This window comes from Scyliorhinus torazame, chromosome 5 (assembly GCF_047496885.1).
Source record: "Scyliorhinus torazame isolate Kashiwa2021f chromosome 5, sScyTor2.1, whole genome shotgun sequence".
Lineage (NCBI taxonomy): Eukaryota > Metazoa > Chordata > Chondrichthyes > Carcharhiniformes > Scyliorhinidae > Scyliorhinus > Scyliorhinus torazame.
The window spans coordinates 301,254,529-301,275,812 of NC_092711.1; the positions used below are offsets into that span (position 1 = coordinate 301,254,529).

Below are 21,284 nucleotides of genomic sequence, written 5' to 3' on the forward strand. Positions count from 1 at the left end.
TCAACAGTTAGGGCTCCTGTTTCTGTAGTTGAAGTTGAGTTTAATTTCCTATCCAAGATAGTGTTCGGTCTTGAACGCTGAACATGACGTTGTTAAAACTGTGCAATACTGAGCCCGTTAATCTTTCCAACGCTTGCACACAATTTTCCAAATGCTAACAATGGATGTGAAGAAATAAAATAATCAAATAATCCTGAGTTACACCCTTTAGCAATGTGTCAGGGTGCGACTGTCCTTTAAGGTGAAACAGCAGCGCAATTTACAAATTTACGTTCAATAATACAGAAGTGGCAACGAGTGTGACTTTTCAAAAAGTAATTATGGAGAATCTTTTGTGAATGTGGCGTGGGTCGCGATCGTCAGCCATTCTGTAAACATGGGTCGCTCGAAAAAAAGTTTGAAAAACACCGGGACAAGATATTCAAGGTGGATTGTGTTAGTGGAATTGGAAGATTTATCCACAAAATATACAGGCAAAGGATAGGGTAGGATGCAAGGAAGCATTTCTGTTCTCACCCTCTGTAAGAGGCTACCAATGTATGTGAGAATACAGTTCAATAGGTACTGATGGGCATGCAACCAGACCATTCTTCACGTGAGCTAATGCAGTGCATTTTGGTATCTTATTCAACTACAAGGAGCATCAGAGACAATCATGATGCCTGCACACTCTTCAAGTGGAAGTCACTTGGTGTCAATCAGGAATAGGACGGTGTAATTTTAACTCTTCGCCTAGCCCATGGATAATAAAGTCAACTATAGTGCACCATCTCTGCTGTGCTTTCAAAGGATGACAGAGCTTGGCCAACTCTGCTTCTCTATAAATTAGTTTGTTGTAGAAGAGCGGATTGACCATGAGCAATAGGAGAGCTGAAAACAAAGGATTTTAAGGAGTTAGAAGTGCAAAGCAGCTTGAGGGAGTGAAAATTTATTAAAATACACAGTGTGCTGAAACACATTGGTCTACTATTTATTAGGATGTATATCATACAACGCACTTGTTTAGATCCCAATAGTACAACAGCAAGCATCCAAACACAAGATAGCCCCTTATTCATTCAAATTCTTTCCTCTCCTTACCCACCCTTGCTCCCTACCGATTACTTGAAGGAAGGTATAAATGATCTTGTTCAGGTTAACAGCTGGTTCATTAAATGACAATCACTTTAAAGTTGATTAGTTGGGCACTGATTAGAGGATGAATTCACCAGTAGTTTTAGTTGGGCACTGATTAGAGGATGAATTCACCAGTAGTTCATGTAAGTCTTCATTTGAACTGATTGTCGATCAGGGTACCTTTCATCTTAGCTTTCTTAGCCTCCAACTCTGCCTGCAAAGAAAATAAAACAATGGGTTTTACAAGATACTTAAACCCACCGAGTGAAACCAACAACTAGAAATGAATTCAAAGCGTAGATGAGAATTAAAAATTTGATTTATTTTTACAATTACAATACTATGAATGTACAATAATTGGAAGCCATGAATGCTCCAGGTTATCATAGATTCATAGAAATTACAGTGCAGAAGGAGGCCATTCAGCCCAACCAGTCTGCACCTGCCCTTGGAAAGAGCACCCCACCCAAGCCCAAATCTCCACCCCATCCCTGTAATCCAGGAACCCCACCCCACCTTTTTGGATACTAAGGGCAATTTAGCATGGCCAATCCACCTAACCTGCATATCTTTGTACGAAGTCTTACAACACCAGGTTAAAGTCCAACAGGTTTGTTTCGATGTCACTAGCTTTCAGAGCGCTGCTCCTTCCTCAGGTGAATGAAGAGGTATGTTCCAGAAACATATAAATAGACAAATTCAAAGATGCCAAACAATTGTCACCCGAGGAAGGAGCAGCGCTCCGAAAGCTAGTGACATCGAAATGAACCTTTTGGACTTTAACCTGGTGTTGTAAGACTTTGTACTGTGCTCACCCCAGTCCAACGGCGGCATCTCCACATCATGCATATCTTTGGACTGTGGGAGGAAACCGGAGCACCCATAGGAAACCCATGCAGACACGGGGAGAACGTGCAGACTCCGCACAGATAATGACCCAAGACGGGAGTCGAACCTGGGACCCTGGAGCTGTGAAGCAACTGTGCTAACTACTCTGCTACCATGCTATGTGGTCAGCTTGATTTTTGATGAATTTGTTCCTCAATAACAAATATACAGCGTATCTGTATTACATGTTTTTCTCTAGAATAAGAAGCGGGATTATCCACTCCCACGCCGAAGTGGGCGCGCCGTCGAGGGTCACGACGGCGCGGAACGGCCCAACGTCCCGACCAATTCAGGCCCTGACAATGGGCCAGTATCGGGGCCGTGTCATCTACCCGCGCCAGGCCTTGTCGCCCGCGTAAAAGCGGCGCCGCATACATGACGCGGCCGGCGCCGCATACATGACGCGGCCGGCGCCGCATAACAGACGTCATCCGCGCATGCACGGGTTGGCCGGCACCAACCCACGCATGCGTGGTTGCCGTCCTCTCTAAGTCCGCCCCGCAAGAAGATGGCGGACGGATCTTGCGGGGCCGCGGAAGGAAGCAGGTCCTCCTTCAGAGAGGACGGCCCGACGATCGGTGGGCACCGATCGCGGGCCACCCCACATTTGAGGTACCCCCCAGTGCAGGATCCCCCCTCGCCCCCCCCCCACAGGCCGCCCCCCCAGCATTCACGCACCGCCCACGACTGCAGCGACCAGGTGTGGACGGCGCCAGGGGGAACCCGCCGTTTTGGCCTGGCCGCTCGGCCCATCCGGGCCTCAGAATAGCAGGGGTGCCGGAGAATCGCCATTTTCGGTGTCTCCGGCGATTCTCCGGCCTGCGAAACTCGACCGGGCCGTTCCCACCGCTTGGGAGAATCGCGGGAGGGCGTCGGACCGGCGTCCCCGGAAATTTTGGCGGCCCAGGCGATTCTCCCAACCGGCGTGGGAGTGGAGAATCGCGCCCAAGGTCTAGGAAAGAAACCCTACAATAGCATTAACTGAGTTTTCAGTGGGTATGCACTCAACCTCAATTCCAAGAGCCTTCTGCTATTTGTTGATTTCAGTTAGGTCAAAGGGGAGAAAGTTTGCGTGAATTAGCTGTCAAGACTGAGCTAATAAATACCCTGGCATTTGGGCTGAAACAGATCTGGCGCAATAACAAAATCCTAGCTGGTTTTCTGGGTAATGCAATGCTCCACGAGTGGGTTTTCACCAGTAAAGGCATCTTTTGTGAGCTGTGAAAATGCTTGCCGACTTTCTTTTTTAAATGACATTACACTGCAGGAACATTTTAAATTATTTTTCAAGTTTCACAGTTTATGATGTGATTTTCTGCTGATTCAGACCACACCAAAAAACAAACTGATCCTGAACTTGGGCTAATGGATTTATCACATTTGACAGGAGCGACATTAAAATTGCTAATGCTTTTACCAGTTCCTGCAGTCTCTTCTTGCTCATGCCTTTCCTTTCCAGCTGCTTCTCAATCACTTTGGCATTCTGTGCGTAGGAATCAGCAATCTCCCTCTGTCAAATACACAAAATACAAGTTAGCAGCATTTAGTGACAATTCTAATTCTGACATTCATTCTGGCTTGCTGTGAGCTTCTTGTTCTGAGCCCGTGACAGGTGAAGATTTACAAGCTACAAAATGAACAAAGGTAATTTATTCCATCAAAACTATTCCTTCCACTGGCTGAGATTTGAATGGTAAAGCATACTGCTAACATTACCGGAGACGAGCATCATGCTCAGGTACTGTTCTCATGTATTGCCTTGCAGACAATCAGAGCAGATTTGTCAGAGAGCTGGAAGCAGCTTACTCTTTTCCCTTGGGTATTGATGAATAGAGCAGGAGGACCAAGGAGAAACTCATCCAGATGCACAGTCATATATTCTGAGACTTTAAAAAAAAAAAAACTTTTCAGATACGCTCTTATGGACACTAGGGACACCTCATCTCAAACTGGCAGTCTTAGAGACCCAGAACCGACTAATTATAGCTCCTTTGGTCTAATTGGACACCACTGTAGTCTGAAGAAGAAAAGGTTACCATGCGGCTGATTGGGAGTTGGGGTATTCTGGTACCTCAGATCAAGTGCATCAATTTCTAGCTGTCAAAATGTTACAAGAAGCTATAAAAATGATTCACCAAACAGTATAGTATCCTATAATGAAATACAATGCATGGGCTAAAGTGAATTAAATGCATACTCTCGATGTACACCCTCATTTGTGCCTGTTGGCGGAAGAAATTGCTATGTGTCAGGATTGGTATAATAAAGATGTCGCAAAGTATTGTAATAGCACAGGTCAAGGGCAAACCAGCAGGCAAGGGGTTAAACATATACCAAGGGAAAACCAGCAAGCAAGGGGTTAAAGTCACCCACATTGGAAATGGTTTAATCATCTCACAGAGCATTTGAATATGAAAAGGGAAACACAGGAGGCCCCAGTAAGTCTAAGGGATCCATTGTCCAACACGTTCACACCTCTTCTAGAAGTTAAATATATTAAGCACAAACCCATGAGATTGTAAGGAAACATTGTATTCTTTAATCTTTTTCCCATTACAGGGACCAGAAAATATGCACTGATCACTTTGTATTGTTCCGAATGATTCAGCGACGTCAATACCTGCTCGTGACTCCAAGGAACTTTAAATATATATGCGTGTAATTCTGACTATGATCAGTGCTGACCTTTGCAAGCTACAGGATGGTCGCGGGATCGGTCTCTCCTGTGTGCACAGTTTTTCCGAATTAAAGAAAGTTTTACCAACACCACGTGGTCGAGAACAGACTTTGAGGTTTTTCTTCCCTCCAACAGTGCCTTTACCTGTAAACTTCACTACCCCCAATGCAGTCCTCACTAGGCTCCCAAGTTCAACTCTGTAAACTTGAGGTTATCCAAAACCCTGCTACCCATGTTCTAGGGTATTGTATAAAGTCTGATTTACCCATCACCCCTGTGCTTGTTGACCTATATTTGTTTGTTGTTAAGTAATGCTTTATTTTTAAAATTCACATCCTGGTTTTCAAATCCACAATTCCTCCCTCCCACCAGCCCTATAGCCCTCAGATATCTGCACTCCTCTAATTCTAGCCTCGTGAGCAGCCCCAATTTCAACTGCTGCACCACTGCTGTCTGTGCCTTTGGTTGCCAAAGACCAAACCTGGAATTCTCTCCAAAGTCCTCTCCACCTTCCTTTAAGAGGCTCCTTAAAACCTTCCTTTAAGAGGCTCCGTAAAACCTATCTCTGAATTAAGCTTCTCATCATCTGCACTAGGAGTTTCCTCAAGTGGCTCGGAGTCAAGATTTGGGCAATATCTTCTGCACTTACTTTGCCGAAATGGCAGGCCATTTGGAGGGTCAGGAATCCACTTTACTAATTGGCGAGTTTGCTATGGCTCCTTGCCTGGGCCAGGACATTGGCATCCACCTCCAGGTTCCCCAATCAACCAGGAACGACAGCCAGGATGACACGTCATTCCAACCAAAGGAAGGATTTCTAATCAAAGAGACCATGACATGGGTTACAAGGGTTCATGAACACTTGGATTTTTGAGGTTGCAGCAGTCACAGGAATGGAGAGGACACCTGGGATGGCTCCCAAGGGTCTCACTCTTATCTACAGATCCTATTTCATTCTTTCATTTCCCTTGAAGGCCTACGTCCATAATCTACTCCAGCCCACTAGACTCAAGATATCTGTGCTCCTCTAATCCTAGCGTCCTGAGCATACCTGATTTAATCACTCAAGGCACGATGGTCAAACCTTGTATTGCCTAGGCCCCAAGCTCTGGAATTTCCTTTCTAAATCCTTTACTTTTCGTTCATCCTTTAAGACACTCATTTGATATATATGTTGCAGAGATTAGGGCTGGGAGCAGATTACATCAAGTTGATTCAGGTGTTGTAACATAGGCCTGTGGCGGTTGTGCTCATGAACGGTTTGAGGTCAAAGACCTTTGGGCTCCAGAGAGGGGCTAGACAAGGATGTCCTTTATCCTCATTGCTATCTGCACTGGCTATTGAGCGACTGGCAGAGACCATTAGAAAATATACCCTAAAATTGGGGCTGGAGTGTTGGGGGGGGGGGGCTAGGGAGTGTTGGGGGGGGGCTAGGGGCTGCAACACAAGATGACACTTTATGTGGATGGCATGCTGCTGTTTGTTAGAAACCCAGGAATCTCAGTTCCCGACATTATTGGTGCAGTGGATAGATTGGTGCCTTCTCTGGTTATAAGATCAATTTTACTAAATTGGAGACTGTGCCGGTGGGTGAGCTGAATGATAAGCCAGCTCCTCTTGCTAACATCCCCTTGAGATTTAAATGTCTGGGTGTTTCAATTACCCCTTCCTTTAGGCAGTTATATTGGGCCAATTGTCCTTGGTTGATCGCGTTTATAAGGTGGACTTGACTCGTTGGTCAACCCTACCGTTTCTTGGCTGGGAAGGATCGCACTGATTAAGATGAATGTGTTGCCTAGATTGGTGTATCCTCTGCATATGCTGCCTATACTAGTTGTTAAGGAAATCAATGGTGATTAGTTCATTTATCTGGAAGAAAAAGCAGCCTCGCCTTAAGTTTGTTAAGCTCCAGCTCCTGGGGGCTAAAGATGGGTTGGATGTCCCAAATATTGCCTCTCAATTAAGGTTCATGAGGGACTGGGTTAGGAAGGCCCCTTCATTTACTTGGCACGATATATCCTTCCGGGAGCAGAGAGGAGCGGACCTGCGCGGGACACTGCTGCAGGTAGGACAGCTGCTTGTCTGTTTGTTTATTTCAAATTGAAAGAAACCCGGTAAAGTGACGTCACGGGAAACTGTGACCTGATTGGCTGAAAGGCAGTCTGGGCTAAATTTGAATATTTGTGGAGTTACTAGTTTTAATTTGATTTAAATTACTATTTTTAAGTTGATTTGAATTATCATTTTTTTTTTTAAAATTTGACTTGGATTACTATTTTTAAATTGATTTGAATTACTATTATTAAAATTTTTAAATCTCACTTAAATAACTTTTTGGGTTGATTTAAATTATTTTTAAGTTGATTTTAATAACTTTTTAAAATTTTAATTAAACAACTTTTTAAATTTCAATTAAATAACTATTGAATTTGTTGTCAGATCAAGCAAGATAAATACTCAGTGGAAAAGCTAATTAAATAGTATACAGGAGATTGGATATAATCCGACACAAAAATATCTTTCTAAAGTTTAAGTTCAAAAATTTAATTTAAAGGAATAAATCATGGCAGGACAGCTCCAAGGCTCCTCTTGCTCCATGTGGCAGGCTGGGGACAGTTCCAGTCCCCACAATCAGCATGTGTGCAGGAAGTGTCTCCAGTTGCAGCTCCTGGAAACTCGAGTTTCAGAGCTGGAGCGGCAGCTGGAGACACTTTGGAGCAACCGCGAGTCGGAGAGCATCGTGGATAATACGTATAGAGAGGTGGTCACACCGCAGGCTCAGACTCGACAGGCAGGAAGGGAATGGGTGACCACCAGACAGAGCAAGAGAGTGAGGCAGGTAGTGCAGGGGTCTCCTGTGGCCATTGCCCTGCAGAACAGATATACCGCTTTGGATACTGTTGAGGGGAATGACCTCTCGGGGGGGAAAACAGCAACAGCCAAACCTGTGGCACCACGGTCGGTTCTGCTGCAGAGGGGAAGGGCGATAAGTGTGACAGTGCAATAGTTATAGGGGATTCAATTGTAAGGGGCGTTTCTGTGGCCGCAAACGAGACTCCAGGATGGTATGTTGCCTCTCTGGTGCTAGGGTCAATGATGTCTCGGAGCGGGTACAGGACATTTTGGAGGGGGAGGGTGAACAGCCAGGTGTCGTGGTACACATCGGTACAAACGACATAGGTAAAAAAAGGGATGAGGTCTTACAAGCAGAATACAGGGAGCGAGGAAGGAAGTTAAGAAATCGGACCTCGAAGGTAATCTCAGGATTACTACCGGTGTCACGTGCTAGTCAGAGTAGAAATGACAGGATATATAGGATGAATACGTGGCTGAAGGGGCTGTGTCAGGGGGAGGGTTTCAGATTCCTGGGGCATTGGGACCGGTTCTGGGGGAGGTGGGACCTGTACAAACTGGACGGGTTACACCTGGGCAGGACGGGAACTGATGTCCTGGGGGGGGCTATTTGCTAGAGAGGTTGGAGAGTGTTTAAACTAATGTGGCAGGGGGATGGGAAACAATTCTGGAAGTCAGAAGGTAGTAAACAAGGGCAGAAACAAAAGGCAGTAAGGGGGAAAGTGGAAGGCATAGAAGCCATAGTCAAAAATCAAAAAGGGCGACAGTACAAGGTACAGTGGATGAGGGGAGCTCAGTGAATAGGCCCAGTAATACTAAAAGGAATAAAACGGGAAGTAAAAACATAAATGGAAAGCGACGTGGCAGGTTGTTATATGAAGATATGGGTTCAACGACAAGGAAAATTAGGAGAAACGTTAAGCGGAAAAATAACTTTGGAGAGGTTACTGATCAAGGTGTTAAGATTCAAAACAGAGGTATAAAAGCCAACAGAAGTGTACTTTACCTGACTGCTCGTAGCATTCGGAATAAGGTCAATGAGTTGATGGCGCAAATCATCGTGAATGACTATGATTTAGTGGCCATTACTGAAACATGGTTAAAGGATGGTCACGACTGGGAGTTAAATATCCACGGGTATCAAACTATTTGGAAGGACAGAGTGGATGGTAAAGGAGGTGGTGTAGCTCTGTTATTTAAGGATGACATCCGGGCAATAGTAAGGGATGACATCGGTGCTATGGAGGATAAAGTTGAATCCATTTGGGTGAAAATCAGGAATAGTAAGGCGAAAAAGTCACTGATAGGAGTAGTCTATAGGCCATCAAATAGTAACATTATGGTGGGGGCAGGCAATAAACAAAGAAATAACTGAAGCATGTAGAAATGGTACAGCAGTTATCATGGGGATTTTAATCTACATGTCGATTGGTTTAACCAGGTCAGTCAAGGCAGCCTTGAGGAGTTTATAGAATGTATCCGCGATAGTTTCCTAGAACAGTATGTAGTGGAACCTACAAGGGAACAAGCGGTCCTAGATCTGGTCCTGTGTAATGAGACAGGATTGATTAATGATCTCATAGTTAGGGATCCTCTCGGAAGGAGCGATCATAATATGGTGAAATTTAAAATACAGATGGCGGGTGAGAAGGTAAAATCAAACACTAGCGTTTTCTGCTTAAACAAAGGAGATTACAATGGGATGAGAGAAGAGCTAGCTAAGGTAGACTGGGAGCAAAGACTTTATGGTGAAACAGTTGAGGAACAGTGGAGAACCTTCCAAGCGATTTTTCACAGTGCTCAGCAAAGGTTTATACCAACAAAAAGGAAGGACGTTAGAAAGAGGGAAAATCGACCGTGGATATCTAAGGAAATAAGGGAGAGTATCAAATTGAAGGAAAAAGCATACAAAGTGGCAAAGATTAGAGAGACTAGAGGACTGGGAAATCTTTAGGGGGCAACAGAAAGCTACTAAAAAAGCTATAAAGAAGAGTAAGATTATGAGAGTAAACTTGCTCAGAATATAAAAAGAGAGTAAAAGTTTCTACAAATATATAAAACAAAAAAAGAGTGGCTAAGGTAAATATTGGTCCTTTAGAGGATGAGAAGGGAGATTTAATAATGGGAGATGAGAAAATGGCTGAGGAACTGAACAGGTTGTTTGGGTCAGTCTTCACAATGGAAGACACAAATAACATGCCAGTGGTTGATGGAAATGAGGCTATGACAGGTGAGGACCTTGAGATGATTGTTATCACTAAGGAAGTAGTGATGGGCAAGCTAATGGGCCTAAAGGTAGACAATCCTCCTGGACCTGATGAAATGCATCCCAGAGTGCTAAAAGAGATGGCTAGGGAAATTGCAAATGCACTAGTGATAATTTACCAAAATTCACTAGACTCTGGGGTGGTCCCGGCGGATTGGAAATTAGCAAACGTGACACCACTGTTTAAAAAAGGAGGTAGGCAGAAAGCGGGTAATTATAGGCCACTTAGCTTAACTTCGGTAGTAGGGAAGATGCTGGAATCTATCATCAAGGAAGAAATAGCGAGACACCTGTATGGAAATTGTCCCATTGGGCAACGCAGCATGGGTTCATAAAGGGCAGGTCGTGCCTAACTAATTTAGTGGAATTTCTTTGAGGACATTACCAGTGCGGTAGATAACAGGGAGCCAATGGATGTGGTATATCTGGATTTCCAGAAAGCTTTTGACAAGATGCCACACAGAAGATTGCTGCATAAGATAAAGATGCATGGCATTAAGAGTAAAGTAGTAGCATGGATAAAGGATTGGTTAATTAATAGAAAGCAAAGAGTGGGGATTAATGGGTATTTCTCTGGTTGGCAATCAGTACCTAGTGGTGTCCCTCAGGGATCAGTGTTGGGCCCACAACTGTTCACAATTTACATAGATGATTTGGAGTTGGGGACCAAGTGCAATGTGTCCAAGTTTGCAGACGACACTAAGATGAGTGTTAAAGCAAAAAGTGCAGAGGATACCGGAAGTCTGCAGAGGGATTTGGATAGGTTAATAATAAGTGAATGGGCTAGGGTCTGGCAAATGGAATACAATGTTGACAAATGTGAGGTTATCCATTTTGGTAGGAATAATAGCAAAAGAGATTATTTAACTGATAAAATATTAAATCATGCTGCTGTGCAGAGAGACCTGGGTGTGCTGGTGCAGGAGTCGTAAAAAGTTGGTTTACAGGTGCAACAAAGGCAAATGGAGTTTTGCTCTTCATTGCTAGAGGGATGGAGTTTAAGACTAGGGAGGTTATGCTGCAATTGTATACGGTGTTAGTGAGGCCACACCTGGAGTATTGTGTTCAGTTTGGTCTCCTTACCCGAGAAAGGACGTACTGGCGCTGGAGGGTGTGCAGAGGAGATTCACTAGTTTAATCCCAGAGCTGGAGGGGTTGGATTACGAGGAGAGGTTGAGTAGACTGGGACTGCACACGTTGGAATTTAGAAGGATGCGGGGGGGGGGGGGGGGATCTTATAGAAACATATAAAATTATGAAGGGAATAGATAGGATAGATGCGGGCAGGTTGTTTCCACTGGTGGGTGAAAGCAGAACTAGGGGGCATGGCCTCAAAATAAGGGGAAGTAGATTTAGGACTGAGTTCAGGAGGGACTTCTTCACCCAAAGGGTTGTGAATCTATGGAATTCTTTGCCCAGTGAAGCAGTAGAGGCTCCTTCATTAAATGTTTTTAAGATAAAGATAGATAGTTTTTTGAAGAATAAAGGAATAAAGGGTTATGGTGTTCAAGCCAGAAAGTGGAGCCGAGTCCAAAAAAGATCAGCCATGATCTCATTGAATGGCGGAGCAGGCTCGAGGGGCCAGATGGCCTACTCCTGCTCCTAGTTCTTATATTGAAACAGACCAGTCAGTTTATCCTCTGCAAGTCTTGTTGTTTTATGGTGACTCTATGTCAAGTTCTGCTAAGTGCGACAATAAATTATTATTAATACTTTTTAAGAGTGTAGAAATTGGGCCGTCAACTAGAAGGGAGATCCAAACTGACTTCCACTCTCTCTCCTATCCAGGGCAGCCCAGGCTTTCCATCCAGTCTAATTGGCCACAAATTCAACACTTGGAGAGACGGAGACAATTGTAGGCTGGGAGATTTGTTCAAAGATGCTTCCTTGTCATCCTTTGAGCTGCTAGTTTAGCGCAGGGCTAAATCGTTGGCTTTGAAAGCAGACCAAGGCAGGCCAGCAGCACGGTTCAATTCTCATGCCAGCCTCCCCAAACAGGCGCCGGAATGTGGCGACTAGGGGCTTTTCACAGTAACTTCATTTGAAGCCTACTTGTGACAATAAGTGATTTTCATTTTCATTTCATTTCAATTTGATATTCCGAGAAACGCCTTTTTAAAGTATTTATAACTTAAGAGACTATCGTTAATAAGACAATTTTGCGTCTTGACTCCTCAATTTCCCTGGTGGAAAAATCCCAAATTCTGTGGAGCCTAAACATTTAATTAGCAAGTTCTATGACACTTTAAATTCCAGAACCAGCGTTAGCACGTTGGGTGCCTTGAAGTCTTGGGAAAAGGATTTGGCAATCAATATTGATGCGGAAACATTGGATAATATATGGAACAGTGCCGGTAAAGTTTTGTTTTTTAATAAATTGAAGGAGACCTGATTCAAAGTCTGTATAGAACACCTAGTCTTAAACACCAGTTTGATCCTGCTAGATCCTCGCTGTGCCTAAAGTGCCAGTAGTTGAGGGTGATTATTTGCATTGTTTATGCACCCATGTTAAGGTTTAATCCTATTAGTCTGGTGCAGTCAGAGAGCTGTAGAGGATTTTTGATAGAGCCTTAAGAGTCTAATACTGTGTTCCTGATTCTGGGCCTTCTAACGCTGGTTCTAGAATTTAAAGAGTGTCATAAAACTTATTAATTAATTGTTTAAGCTCCACAGAATTCAGGATTTTTCCACCGGGGAAATTGAGGAGTCAAGACGCAAAATTGTCTTATTAAGGAGAATTACTGACTCTAACGAAAAAAGGCTGTACAATATCCTGCCCATTGCAGCTTGTAAAAATATTCAAGTCTCCTGGATTGGTGACAAATATCCTTCAATCCAAAATTGGCACAGGCTAATTATGGAATGCATCCTTATGAAATTCCTGACCCCTGTGATCTGCTCTAAGTTTGATGCATTGCGTAAAGTATGGGGCCCCCATCTTAATTTCATAGGCTCCACCTTGGCTGACTTACTCCTGTTGGAATCTCCACGAGCTATTTAATCTTATTTTGTTAAATCTTGATATCGCAATACATAAAGGCATGTGCTCTGAAATTTTCTTCCTTTCTCCCATTCAATTTGTTGCTGAATTGATCGGAAATATAAACAAGAGGCGCCGCTTATGTATATTGTTCTGAATTTACCCTGTCTTGCTTGATCCTATGTCTTGACTTCCAAAAGGCCTTTGATAAGGTGCCTCACGGGAGACTGCTGAGTAAAATAAGGGCCCATGGTATTCGAGGCAAGGTACTAACATGGATTGACGATTGGCTGTCAGGCAGATGGCAGAGAGTTGGGATAAAAGGTTCTTTTTCGGAATGGCAACCGGTGACGAGTGGTCTCCCGCAGGGTTCAGTGTTGGGGCCACAGCTGTTCTCTTTATATATTAACGATCTAGATGACGGGACTGGGGGCATTCTGGCTAAGTTTGTCGATGATACAAAGATAGGTGGAGGGGCAGGTAGTATGGAGGAGGTGGGGAGGCTGCAGAAAGATTTAGACAGTTTAGGAGAATGGTCCAAGAAATGGCTGATGAAATTCAACGTGGGCAAGTGCGAGGTCTTGCACTTTGGAAAAAAGAAGAGAGGCATGGACTATTTTCTAAACGGTGACAAAATTCATAATGCTGAAGTGCAAAGGGACTTGGGAGTCCTAGTCCAGGATTCTCTAAAGGTAAACTTGCAGGTTGAGTCCATAATTAAGAAAGCAAATGCAATGTTGTCATTTTTCTCAAGGGGTTTGGAATATAACAGCAGGGATGTACTTCTGAAGCTTTATAAAGCATTAGTTAGGCCCCATTTAGAATACGGTGAGCAATTTTGGGCCCCACACCTCAGGAAGGACATACTGGCACTGGAGCGGGTCCAGCGGAGATTCACACGGATGATCCCAGGAATGGTAGGCCTAACATACGATGAACGTCTGAGGATCCTGGGATTATATTCATTGGAGTTTAGGAGGTTGAGGGGAGATCTAATAGAAACTTACAAGATAATGAATGGCTTAGATAGGGTGGATGTAGGGAAGTTGTTTCCATTAGCAGGGGAGACTAGGACCCGGGGGCACAGCCTTAGAATAAAAGGGAGTCACTTTAGAACAGAGATGAGGAGAAATTTCTTCAGCCAGAGAGTGGTGGGTCTGTGGAATTCATTGCCACAGAGGGCGGTGGAGGCCGGGACGTTGAGTGTCTTTCAGACAGAAGTTGATAAATTCTTGATTTCGCGAGGAATTAAGGGCTATGGAGAGAGAGCGGGTAAATGGAGTTGAAATCAGCCATGATTGAATGGTGGAGTGGACTCGATGGGCCAAATGGCCTCACTTCCGCTCCTATGTCTTATGGTTTGCTATAAGTCGTGTTCTATTCTGTGTCTGGTTTGTACTGTTCTTTTCTGTTACTTTGTTGCATTTATTGTAAAATTAAAATACCGAATAAAAAATATCAAAAATAATGGGAGTGCATTTGCCTGATCTAATCCTTGCCATTTTGAAAAGGTGTATGAGGCCACCATACTACACTTGAAAATCATTGGTCAAATTTGAATAGCGATACGAAGAAAAATACAAAGCAAGAATAGATGTTAATGAATATTAACCATTAATATTACAATTCAGGAAATGTTTTGAAGATTATATACTTACATGTTAATATTTGTCAATAATAAATATAATTTCAGTGTTAAATGAAACCAACAAGGAACACAGAGGTAAATACTTGAGCATTTCAGTCGAAAGAAAGATTTTGTTGGATTATGAAACTCACAGCTTCAATCTCCTCCTCTTCCTCGTCAATGGTGGACACAGTAACGGAGCTGAATTTACCCATGTCCTTTGTCCTCTTTGTCATCATCACCTGTATAAGCAGAAATCCAGTCAGTAATTAAGGCACATTCTGCTAGATGTTTGAAAAACGTGCAGACTATTTAATACTTTTCTTGTTTTTGGAGGTTGTAACGTACATATTCTTGAGCAACAGATGTTACATTTTTCTTTTTTATCTGGTTCTTGTGCTGAGCAAACTACACCAAGCCTTCAGCCAAGGCGGTCTTTTAGCAGGGAATTATTTACATGCAAAAGCCATTTTGAGATGGTCCTCCATGGTAAATCTGTAATTATGGCTTTACCCCAGTGGCGCAGCCATGATCAGGAAAAGCACAAGCCCAGAGCAATGCCTTATCATCCGAGGCCACAGAATGTTGGAGTGCAACCCAGGGTGTGCTTTACTTTCTAGTTGAAATATATTTAATCTAATGTATATTGTGTGGTAGATTTACAATGCACTGTGTAGCATTCATAAGTTCGGCCATTCGGCCCATCGAGTCTGCTCCGCCATTCTATCATGGCTGATATGTTCCTCATCTTATACCTACAATGTTACAGACCAAGAGCTGAATTGTGAAATCAGCCAGAGCATCTCCTCCCTAGAACACATGGTCTAAGAACGGGAGTTGGCAATTTAGCCTCCCGAGCCTAACACCCTCAATGTGATCATGGCTGATCCCATTCTGGCCTCAACTCCACCGTCCTGGCCGTTCTCCATAACCCTTCAACCCATTACCAATTAAAAATCGGTCTAACTCTTCCTTAAATTTACTCACTGTCTGCATCGACTGCACCCTGGGGTAGTGAATTCCAGAGATTCACAACCCTTTGGGAGAAGTAGTTTCTCCTCAAATCTGTTTTAAATTTGCTACATCTTATTCTAAGATTATGACCACTCCTTTTAGAATGCCCTGGTATTAAAAAGCTACTGCTTTGGTGGTGACATCTTCATGCAGATTTTATGGTTTGCAACATCTCACAAGATCAGTCAGATCATGTGAGGAGTTGCGAGCCGGGTAGATCCCGGGAGCGGGGTCATCCAGCTTCTATCGTCCACGCTGCACCGAGCTGCTTTTCGGGCTCAGTGTGCCCGTAAAAATCACGGCCTGTATGTTTTCAAGAAGACGTTAGATATAGCTCTTGGGGCGAAGGGGATCAAAGTGTATGTATGGAAAGCGGGAACGGGTTACTGCGTTAGATGATCAGCCACGATCATAATGAATGGCGGAGCAGGCTCAAAGGGCCAAATGGCCTCCTCGTGCTCCTATTTTCTATTTCTCTATACACACAGAAATCCAACTGATGTCACTGCACAATAACAACATCTACTTACATAGCACCGTTAATGTAATGAAACATCCCAAGGTGCTTCACAGGAGCGTTTTAAACAAAGTAGGACAGCAAGCCTCATAAGGAGAATGAGGTCTAAAGACTAAAAGCTTGGTCAAAGAGATAGGTTGTAAAGAATGTCTTCAAGGAGGAAAGCAAGGTGGAGAGGCAAAGGGTGTTGGAAAGATATTCGCATGTTTGGGGTCTAAGCAACTGAAGGCATGATCACCGGCGGTGAAGCAGTTAAAATCAGAGCTGCACAGGAGATCAGAAATAGAGGAGAGCGGATAACTGAGGGATGTAGGGCTGTGGAGATCAGAGAGATAGGGAGGGGTGAAGCCAAGGATAATATAATCTATAAATCAGACCCTTGTGGCATTAGTGCATTCCCATGCAAATTCCCATGCTAGTCCTACTAAACCCACTTTACATTTTCTCAGGGAGATAGACAGGTACATTTTTAAGAAGTTATAAAAATATCAGGAAACATCAGAAAATAAATCTCAAGATGTTATTCTTCCCATCATTTGGCAACAAAACTGAAAATAAATGCCTGAGAAAGTTTAATTTCCTGTCTACCTTTCTGTAAGGTCTTCCAATTACATATGCAGTCATTTTTAAGGCTTTCAAAGTGCAACCAACAGCAAACAACCTACAACCCGCCACAGCTGTACTTGGAATTAAAAATGGATTAATTTGAACCAGCAGTAGCAAAAAGCCACTGGTGAGCTGTAACTGGATTGGCAGACTCTGGAAAGTCAGCATTGAATCACGCTTCCAAAATATATATAACAACATAACAACAGATAATTGCTTATTATGAGATTGATACAGGATTCCTACAGATCTATACTAATGAAATCTGAAGTCCATTTCCTCTGCGGAGCAGTATTTGTTTAATGAACTGTCTCTTGGTTTACAATACATTTTAATTTACAGTCGCCTGCTGGGTCACTATGAAAATATTCTTTTGTCTTTGAGTATTCCAATAGGACATATAAATAATATTCAAAGCCAGATTTCAGTTTAAAAATCCCATTTTTCTTTTGCAGGTGCCATTTGTTACCAACATTATTCAATTCACTCAGTGCTAAAACATTTTTTTGTTTGGAATGTATCTATGTGAGGATTATCAGTGAGGGAAATGGGACATATTTCGATTTCGTGTTGCCGGGAAGCACTTAGAGACTGGATACACAGACAGCCACAGAGGCAGAGGCCGGAATGTGGCGACTAGGGGCTTTTCACAGTAACTTCATTTGAAGCCTACTTGTGACAATAAGCGATTTTCATTTCATTTCCATGTTGTTTCAATGTGCTTAAACCTACCTTCAGCCCGAGATTGCCCTTTCTGCCACAATTAAGTTTTCATCTTGTTGATCCACAAGTCGGTAAGTTTGTACAGTAGACTAATACCACCAGGTACTGGACTGAATTTGCCTATTATTCATTCCGCATATACACTAGCAGTGGTAAAGAAATACATCATCCTAGCATTTTGAAGAGAGTCAAGAGTTGCATTATATAGCCCTCATCACTTCTCTCAACCTCTTGTGTTTCAGGCACAATAAATTACTTTGAAATGCAGTGACTAACTTTAAGCTGCAAAGCTTGCAGTTGTATGAAAACTTAGGTCTGAGAAGTAAAGAAAAGAGCTAAAAAACCTGCACCACGCCATTGACTTGCTTGCGCATATTCTTTTGTCAGGTTTCTCCTGAAGGCATGAATGCCTTTTTAGGATATGATTCATTGAGTGCTCACCGCCCCCTGAAACCTTATTCAAGTGGCCAGTATTTGCGAGTAAGACTTGTTGGTATCTGCATCCCAACCTACCAAAGGTCACCAGAATAAAAATAAAAACCTCCCCTCGTGTGCCCCCGCAGATAGAGATCAGAATCTGGAACATCTGGTCAATTTTCACCTCTTTAAGCTTGGGGATATTCAACCAAATGTGTAGCATCCGTCCTGCAGCAAGGTCAGCTAACTCAACAGAGGAAATCAAGCCTCGCTCCTTCCTGGTTTGGATTGGTTATATATTCACTGAATAAACTTGCTGACCCACAGGGTGCACCCCCTCCCCCACCAAGCTTTTCAAATATCAAAATACAAATATTATTATTGTCCAATTGCAACAATGATTTTTCCAACTTTCGAATTCCAACCATTGGAAAATATGGGAAAAATGTTAAATCAAAGAACAGTTCTGAAATCGAATAACATTTTGGAATTTAAAAAATGTTGTTGCAGTATATAGGTACGGCAAAGTAGCTTCAAAATTCATCTACAAATCATTGTTCTGTAAATCTACGGTAATGTCATTATGACTGTTACTCCTCCTGCATTAATGGTATTATGCATTAAGGGCATCGAATACAACCGTCAACTAAAGGGTTTATTTTGATTCAATAATTTATCTCAGTGCAGAAAACCATTTCCTGTTATGATTAAAGATGAGTTGAAACTATGCAAGAGTATTTTAGATTTCTGATCAAGTACTTCAGAAGCATGTAGGAATATTGATGGCCAGCAGTTTCATATTCCTGACCAAGATTTTTAAACACAAACAACAAAAAACAGAATTATCTCCCTATTAGCATAATTGGTTTGGGCCAATTCCCAAGTAGAAAGTAGCATCATTCAGAACAATAAAATTATTGGCAAAATACTAGAAATAACATTTTCTGGAGTAAATACACAAATATGTATACTGAAATTATTCAAGACCATTAAATTGAAAGTTACTGGGGCGGCACAGTAGCACTGTGGTTAGCACTGTTGCTTCACAGCTCCAGGTTCTGAGGTTCGATTCCCGGCTTGGGTCACTGTCTGTGTGGAGTCTGCACGTTTTCCGTGTCTGTGTGGGTTTTCTCCAGGTGCTCCGGTTTCCTCCCACAAGTCTCAAAAGATGTGCTGTTAGGTGAATTTGATATTCTGTTTTCTCCCTGTCCCCGAACAGGCGCCGGAATGTGGCGACGAGGGGCTTTTCACAGTAACTTCATTGCAGTGTTAATATAAGCCTACTTGTGACAATAAAGATTATTGCACTCTCAAAACCTGCTCTTACTCAATTCTATCTGTATCGACTTCAGAGTCACAGAATTATTATGCCGCAAAAGCAAGCCATTTGGCCCATCGTGTCGGTTTCAGCCCTCCCCCAAATGAGCATTATGGCTTAGTTCCATCCCACTGCCTTTCCTTGTACCACTGCATAGTTTCTATTCAAATAATCATCTAATGCCCTCTTGAATGCTTCGAGTGAACCTGCCCCATCACACATCCAGGCCATGCATTCCAGACTTGTGTTAAAACGTTTTTCTCACATACATCACATTTGTTTCTTTTGCACATCACTTTAATTCTGTGCCCTCTCATTCTTGATCCTTTTACAAGTGGGAACAGTTTCTCCCTAGCCACTCTATCCAGTCGCATGGCCCTTCTTCAGTACTAGAGAGGGAAACATGTGATTATATTATATATGAGGGGGTGGAACAGCTGGAACAGTGATTAGTGGGAGCTGGGTAAGATTGCAACAAAGGCACCATAAAACACAAGAATAAGTGACAGATGGCCAGTGGGGGAGGTGGAGGGTGGGCTTTTGCAATGGAATAAACAATGTTTGGGATATAACAAAAGGTCAAGATGGGGGAGAAAGGTCACAGTCTAAAGTTGCCGAATTCAATGTTCATTCCTGAGAGCTGTTGGAAGGTGATGTTCTGCTCCTCCAGTTTGCATTGGGCTCCACAGGAGCATTGCAGCAGTACAAGACAAACATGTGGACATGAGAGCAAGATGCCGAGTTGAAATGGCAAGCAACAGGAAAGTTGGGGTCATGCTTGCGGGCTGAGCGAAGGCGTTCTGCAAAGCGATCACCCAGATGGCATTCAGTCTCCGCAATATAGAGTAGATAGCTAAATCTAGCTACGGTTCTATATAATAATCTTTATTATTGTCACAAGTAGGCTTACATTAACACTGCAATGAAGTTACTGTGAAAATCCCCTAGTCGCCACACTCCGGCACCTGTTCGGGTACACAGAGCGAGAATTCAGAATTCACCTACAGCACGTCTTTCGGGACTAGTGGGAGGAAACCAGAGCACCCGGAGGAAACCCACTCGGGAAAACGTGCAGACTCCGCACAGACAGTGGCCCAAGCAGAAATCGAACTCGGGACCCTGGCACTGTGAAGCACCAGTGCTAACCACTGTGCTACCGTGATCTGAATAATGGAGGGATAGAGAAAGAAAGGAACAGATAAAGGAAAAGAGAATAAAGCTAAGAAACATAGGAGAAGCAACTGCTGTGCCACTAAACCTCCTTCTGAATTGAAATAAGAACAAAATTCAAAGAATTTTGAATAAAAACAACAACAAAAATGCACAATAGGATAATAACCATTTAAAAGAGAAACAGGGGTTAATGTTTCAGCAGGGCCCTCCAATCAGTCACCTGAAATGAAAAAGATTGACTTGCTCGCTTTGTTGTGAACTGACATGCTGTGCATTTCCAGTCATTTTCTGGTGTTCAGTTTTGGATTAAAGAACTTTTACTTCAGGAGATAGGATGTGAAGCCTGGCAGGATGTGAAGCCTGGCAGGAAAACAGAATTGAAATTCAGATCTAATTGAATGGTGAAGCAGACAGAAGGGGCTGAATGGTCTACTCCTGATCCTAAATTAACCATTTGACCGCAGACTAGTTTCCTTTTTTGTGTCAGTGTCGTCGAACCGGATATTTTGTTCAAAAACAAATTAATTCACACTAGTTTAACCCGAGGGAAACCAGCCTCATGGGATTTCTTTTTTGATAAAAGTAAATCATATACACAATTGGATACAAATACACTCAAATTAGTACGAACAAGTGTCAAACCCATTCCATGGAGGACTTGACATCAGACGTTGCTTATTTATCAGGTGGAAGAGCTTATAAGATTGCTATGTTGTGGTTGAAGTGCAGTTTGCTATACATAGTATTTGTGGAAAAGAACAATTTTGAATTTCCATGAAAAATTAAATGAAGAACCCAAGCGATCCTAAATCACTCTGTCCATCTTGCAATTTGCTTGCAGGGATGGGTTGGGAAAATAGGCATTTTTCATGTCCTACTGTTGATTTACCATTTCACTAGCAGCAGATGGGGGGGGGGGGATTGTAGCTGGAAGCAAAGAATAAAGTAGCTGCTACTCTTATTGCAACCAGTTTTCAGCAGACTTTCTGGTGTGATGGCTCCTCTATTTGCCTCATTCTTTTTTATTAATTCTATATTCAGCAACCAATGTTCATTTGCAACACTTTGAACAGTTGCTAGAAGACACACCTAAACACTTGGGTGAACCA

At 42.9% G+C, this 21,284-nt stretch overlaps 1 protein-coding gene across 1 annotated transcript in view; it reads right to left on the reverse strand.

Moving 5' to 3' along the window:
* Nucleotides 1-954: 954 nt before the first annotated feature.
* steep1 (STING1 ER exit protein 1) overlaps nt 955-21,284 on the reverse strand; it is a 48,924-nt gene continuing 28,594 nt past the window's right edge. The window contains exons 5-7 of the mRNA XM_072505813.1: nt 14,560-14,649; nt 3,422-3,514; nt 955-1,330 (exon numbers count right to left, since the gene is read on the reverse strand). Of these exons, the coding sequence (XP_072361914.1) occupies nt 1,268-1,330; nt 3,422-3,514; nt 14,560-14,649 (246 nt within the window). The 3' untranslated portion in view covers nt 955-1,267. The remainder of the gene's footprint in view (nt 1,331-3,421; nt 3,515-14,559; nt 14,650-21,284) is intronic.